We start from the raw sequence: 6,727 nt of genomic DNA, 5'->3' as shown, positions 1-6,727 counted from the left end.
AAATTATATTTATTAGTATATTATAATCTGGTACAAAATTAATAATCTAATAAAAAAATTAATAAAATATACTAAAAAAATTAATAATAAAAAAGTGATGTTTTGAACACAATTCTCATATTTATAATATATAAATATTATATATTATAATGTTCACAATGGTAAGTGATCTCGAAAAGGCAAATCATCTGAAAACCTGATAATCAATCAAATAGTCTGGAAAGATATAGAATTATTATATCAAATCACTATAACTTGTTCTAAAGATCCACTCGGACAGTTTGAGTGTAGCATGGGTTAATTCAGTGCAATAGTAAATATAGCTAGGAAACATTGTTTATTGATAGTTACACCGGTGATATATCAAATGATATCACCATAAACAGGCTAAGAAAGATTTTTATGAAATACTAAAATTTGCCCTCTTATTTCGTTTTTATTACCAAATAAACAACGATTTTTCAAAGAGTTTTGGTTACAAGCCAACTTATAGCATAAATAAAACCACTTACTACAACTAACAACATTAATTTGATTCGAACAAAATGGACAACCGTATTAGAGCAAAGAGGGTATAAACATAATAAACTCATTTCCACTTCTTTCCATACTTCCCTCCATGCTTGCCAAACTTCCCATGTTTACCAAACTTCCCGTGCTTAAACTTACCATGGTGCTGTCCATAGCCACCATAGCCATGAGCTCCATAACCATGGGAACCATATCCATGTGACACATGATGCGCGCCATATGCAGCAGCCCCAAGTGCTGCCCCACCAGCTAGGAATCCCATACCATGTCCTCCATGACCACCATGCCCTGTTGAGGATTTCTCATGAGGACAACTTACACTTTCAATTTACAAGTAAAAATTTCCAAGAAAGAAAGACCATATTTTCTATTGCACATGATCTATATTCTCGTCTTCTTATCAATTCAATTCATGGTGCCAAGAATAAGCAAAAATGTTCTATGGGAACTAACCTGAATGATAGGGAGCAGATGAACCAGGATATGCATGTGCCGGATATCCACTAGCACCACCGTGTGATGGATATCCACCATATGGGGGATAACCGGCTTGAGGGTATCCCCCAGGAGGATAACCATACCCTTGAGGAGGGTATGCTGTATGTTGTGGGGGATAGTGTCCACCACCACCACCATATCCACCAAGAATCGGGAAGAGTCCTTTCTCTCCGTTATGTTTGTTGTACCCATCCATCTTTTTCACCTTGATGCTACTTTGACAAAAACTGGAATGGACAAGAACATATATATGAGATGATATTACAAAAGGAAATTCAAAGGTTGCCATTTAAAGAAACACACATGCAAACCTAGATAAAGGAAAACCATATGATAATTGTAACTAAGGGGTTGGGTCTTTTAGCATAATTAACAAAAATATATATCATGATAGTATGATTAACATGCAAAATACATATAAAAATGAGAGATTTGATACCTAACGAAATTGAGTGTTTTATGATTTCAATTTTGTAGGTTAAAGCTATGATACAAGTTGCAAGAGATATAGAGAAGGGCAAACTGTTATATAGGAAAGCGGGAATCTGATTCACGCGTTGCTTAGTTTCCTAATATATATATATATAGATGGAGAACAAAACATGTGGTGAATATATCTCATCACTTATATATAAACAATTATGTTTATTCTCTTCACATTTATGGCCGACGACAAGAACCCGTCTGTAATATATTAAACTATTTTACAGTTTTTACATACAATTAATTTAATTATTAATAATTACTGTAGTTTTAAATCACGAAAGCAAAAGAAAAAATAGAATACAAGAGGACTATAAAACGTATCATACTATCATAGTGACATAGAAAACAAGTCGGGATAATACTGTCTCATACATAAGTGGACCAAAGCCCATAACTTTAAAAGAAACCGAAGTTTGTTGATTAAGCTATGGGCCAGTAGCCCAGTATCACAAATACAATATAACAAATACGAAAGACACTTTTTTTTGTTTCTATTAAATTAGTCTTAATCGGTAATTATTCTATAACTTATGGTAATTATTGTTTTTATAAAATATAAATATATTATTAGAATCCCTAATATAAGATATATATTTGGAATCCATTAATTTCTCTCCAAAAAAGATCTTATGGAGAGATGGAATACTCCATCATATATAAAGACATAAAGGCCGTGTCACACCGATATGAGATATACTTACACTCTCTCTCGGAGACAAAAGTTTGATGAGGTCAGGCAATGATGTGTTAAGCCACAGAGATACGAATGTGGGCTTTGATACCATATAAGATATATGTGGAGTCCAAGATTGTCATATTATGATGATCTTTATGGTAGGAAGAAGTCCTATTATGACGATCTTTGAGGTGTTAGAAAGAAAGAAGAAATTGCTTAAGAAATAGAAGAGGGTATGATTAGACGGTATTTTCAAATAGCATGAGAGAGAGAGATGTTGTTGTTGACTTTGTATTAAGAATGTCTAACTGGTTGTCAGCTTAATTTCTTGTTTTTTCTAGGTTTTGGATTCTAGAAGATTGACTCTAGAAAAAGGAATATGTATTTGACTTGACTTTTCTTGGAAGGATACGAGTTTGGCAACATTTTTTGTTTTAGAAAGGATTTTTACAAAATAAAAGGCAATAAGATGAGTTTCGTGATGTAAGAATAAATACATTTCAATGTGGAAAGTAAGGTTGCACCAATTAGATAAGGCACCTCCGACGATCGCAAGGATTATAGAATGTAACAGGAGGTTGTGGTCGGTGGCAGCACAATTTTTTGAACCAAATGTTGTGATACCATGAAAGATATTAACTTGTCTATAAAAGGTTTAGACAGTGTTTGGTGTGTCACAACTAACTGATAAGCTAGGTTTTTTTTTTTGAGCTTTTTTAAACTATCTTGTTTATAAGCCAAAAATTAGCTATAAGCTAGTTTACTTTAAAAATTAAAAAAAATAATAAAAAAAATAAAAAAAACTAGTTTGACTCTATTTTCAAGAGTTTTTTTAAAATATTCCAAACATACCCTTAATTAATTATAGGAAACTCGTTATCTTAAATCTCTTTTATGTCATTTTACATCTTCCATCTAGTTTATCAAATAGTTTTATGAAACGTTATTTTTTTATCCACTAACTTTCAACTAACAGCTAACTTTCAGTTATAACTATCAACTAACTTTTAAGCTATTATGCTAAACATAGCCTCAAAGTTTGATTACATCGTGTGTCATGTTTGTGGTACGGGGGTGGAGTCTACTACGCATACTCTTTTTTTGTATGTTGTTTGTTCTGAGGTGTGGACGACGATAGTTATGTGGTGTGTGATAGTTGTTCCCCAAGTTTGATTGATTTCAGAATGGCTTTCTTAGGTTGATAATTGTCGGCTAGCATAGTGGTGGACAAGAAGGCTAAAAGTAGTATGGATCACTTGGTGTTGGATGTTATGGATCGAGTAAGAAAGCATGCGAAAAACGGTTTAGGTCCCGTTTGATAGTTTCTGTCTGGGAAAGTGTTGTCTGGTAAACTGTTGTCTGAGAAAGTTTTCTGACTGTGAAAGAAACCATGATGTTTGATTGTACATCTGACTGACTGTGCTGAATGATGAAAAAAAATAATAATTCAATAAAAAATAAATTTAAAAGAAGTTATTTAAAAAAGTTAATAATCCAATAAAGAAAGGACGAGGCGGGGTTTTGTGTATAATTGTCTTTCCAGCTCATTCAGCCAGAAAGATATGATTTTGAGGCTTTCTGGGAAAGACATATCTTACCGGGAAAGACCCCTTCTTTTGTGCAAATCAAACAGTCTTTCCGGTCCATTCAGCCAGAAAGATCTGTTTGGACATTGAAATATGCGTATCAAACAGGGCCTTAGTCGATAGTATAATTATGTGCTCCTTTAATTGGTATAATAGCAGCAACCCTAAATGTAATGTTCATTAAGTTGATGGGCTTTAAAGTCTCGTAATTTATTTTAGTCTACTTTTTGCTAGATTGTGGTTTTTTAACAACATGGTTGTTCAAGAAAAATGGTTTCCTTTTTCTCATTAATCATAATGGGTATTTATGGAGTACAAAAGATAATCCAAGAAGCTATGAAAATCATTAACATGAAAACTGTGAACTGTTTGTATGAAACTTTAGTTTTTAAAAAAAAAAACACTCCAAAAAAAGGGTTTTGTTTGGCAGCATGTACTTTTAGTTTTTGTTTAAAACAAAAGGCAATATCCAAATCTATTTTAAATAGTTTTTATGAACTTTTAGCTTTAAGTTTTTAATTAATTTTACATATTTAAAAACTAACATCTATTTTTGCTAAACTTTTCGTATAAATAAAAGTTATAACTTTCATCTACAAACTATATTTTCTAGATAACCAGTTACAAACTAATTTTGTGAAACACTCCCTAATAACTAATGCTATCTAATACTTAAATAATTTTTAGTCATCGTTAATATCCTTATTCAATTTATAAGATTTTGAGAATTTAATGCATATGTTTAACAATTATCCGGATATATAACTTTCTAAATTATTTTTAGAACCGAACTGAATGATGTTCAAGAAAATTTTAGATTATATATGGCATTATGTATTACGTTTTGATTTGGTATGTATAGAAGAACTTTAGATAACCATGTCAATATTATCAAATTTTGTCGACTACCATTATTAAGGGGTGCTTCAATTTTTTTATTTAAAAACTACTAGTTTCTAGGATATTAAAAAGGAATGTAAAACAAACTTGGATTATCTTCTCCTATCAAAATGTAATAAGTTGATAAATTATTTTTTAATGGTTGACAATTGTGCTTATACATGTAAAAAAATGTAATAAAGAAATAACTTATTGAAAACTCTTTAAATAAGTTAATAAGTTACGAAGAGCTAACTTATAATTCTATTTTTTATTTAAATCAATAAGTGTTTCAAATACATTAAACTCCTTATTACCAACCGCAATAAGGCGGTAAACACTTCAAATAAGCAAAATCCCAAACACTCTTAAGTTATAGAAAATATTAATCCCTATAAAGGTTTATGAAGTATTAATTTGTGTTTTATTATAACTTTTATTAATTTGTTTTAAAGTTAAATAAAGATTTGAAAAAAATTTAGTCCCAAAAACATTATTTTTTTAATAGCGGAAGATTTTATTAAGAAAATGATCTTGCAAGATGGTAGAAATACACAACTACTACTATTACTATAATTTTAGTGAGGCTTGGCCTCTTTCCCAAGAAGTACGCATTTACTAAATACAATATGAAATACGAGAATTGCACAATTCTATCAGGTTCAAACTAAACATTTTGGCCTAATGCTTTATCCAATATATGATGTAAGTTGCAAGTCTTCCACCAATTTCGAAATATAGGATTTCGCCTTGTTAAACACAGACAATGGAATTTCTCTCTTTCCAAATGATCCACAATAATAAGTATCATAAAGCTCCCATAAGCTTAGACTTTTCATTATTACCGGGTGAGTCATACAACTCCCTCAAGAGCTCTAACCAAGACAAAAGAGGTGCAGATTAGGGTTGAGCTAATAGACCGTTTTACTGAATCCAATCGGGCCACTTACACACCAGCAGTTTGATGATTGATTCCCTTAAAATGCCCTCATCAGTTCTTTGTACTTGAGGGTTCGATCTAGCTTGTGAAAGGTCATCACTTAAACCCCATAAAATAATCCTCTAATTACAATTCAAATCAGAAAATCGGTACTCCCCCAACTTACTGTCGATAGATGTTTTGCCCTCCCTAACCCAAAAAATCGATAGCTCTCAAAAATTAACCAATACTTGTATAAATAATCAAGTTGCTTTACTCATTGTTGTGTATTAATAGAAATTGGGTTCCCTATAATTCTTTAGTATAAATTACTCGTGTTTGCTCTTAGGATGATGATTGGAGTTGTATTGTTTGATTAAATGTTGTTGTAATGTTATATTGTTTATGATTTTTATGTTTAGAATGATGATATCACTTATGAGAATACTAAAAAATAAGGCAATGTGGAACAAATGAATAAACGATAACAAAAACCCAATTAAGGGAATAAGATTTCGGATAGTTGGAAGTACTTTGATGTGGTCTACATACAAGACAAGGATGGAGTTGAATGGAAGAATGGAAAATACAAGTTTTTCTCCATTTTTCCATGATGCTTAAAGATGATATATAGAAGAATGGTATGACTAACTTAACAAAACATTTTCCTAATTAAAAAAAATCCGTAAACTAATATGAAAAAACAAAGTGCATTGCAATTAAGGAAAGATGTTAATGGGGAGGGAAGTGTATTACATGCAAGCATGATGAAAAAAATATCAATTTTTTTATTAAATTTGTTTGTTATAGATATTTTTATGGAGTATACTAGTGCACTAAAATGGAAGTTTCGTTTTCCATCAAGAACCAAAGTTATTAAGGATATTACAAATTACTACATCGAATAAATAAATAAATCGGTTAATCACTTAAGTAGTCCAACGTATACGTTACATTTGACTACGAATAATTAGAAAAACTTAAGGATCAACTATATGGGTATCACGGCACATCTTATAGATGATGACCGGGTTATGCACAAAATAATTATTAATTTAAGACCCATTGAAAGTCATAACGGGGGGATGTGGTGTGTGAGGTATTAGATTGTATACGCAATTGGGGGATTAAGAATGTGATGAGTATGACGGT

General features: G+C 31.3%; 1 protein-coding gene across 1 annotated transcript; it reads right to left on the bottom strand.

Moving 5' to 3' along the window:
* Positions 1-408: 408 nt before the first annotated feature.
* Positions 409-1,621, bottom strand: LOC111890675 (glycine-rich protein A3). The gene is made up of 3 exons (XM_023886777.2): positions 1,469-1,621; positions 985-1,256; positions 409-819 (listed from the first exon to the last, which is right to left on the bottom strand). The coding sequence occupies exons 2-3, from the start codon at positions 1,223-1,225 to the stop codon at positions 590-592; spliced, it is 471 nt and encodes a 156-aa protein (XP_023742545.1). The 5' UTR covers positions 1,226-1,256; positions 1,469-1,621; the 3' UTR covers positions 409-589.
* Between the last annotated feature and the right edge of the window lie 5,106 nt (positions 1,622-6,727).

The sequence above is a fragment of the Lactuca sativa genome, chromosome 7 (assembly GCF_002870075.4).
Source record: "Lactuca sativa cultivar Salinas chromosome 7, Lsat_Salinas_v11, whole genome shotgun sequence".
NCBI lineage: Eukaryota > Viridiplantae > Streptophyta > Magnoliopsida > Asterales > Asteraceae > Lactuca > Lactuca sativa.
Note: the sequence above shows the minus strand (reverse complement) of the source record. Positions and strands in the feature narration are given on the sequence as shown.

Coding starts and splice junctions, on each gene's coding strand:
- LOC111890675 (XM_023886777.2), bottom strand. CDS start 1,225: ATGGATGGGTACAACAAACATAACGGAGAGAAAGGACTCTTCCCGATT. Junction 820..984: donor ATCTGCTCCCTATCATTCAG/GTTAGTTCCCAT, acceptor AATCCTCAACAG/GGCATGGTGGTCATGGAGGA.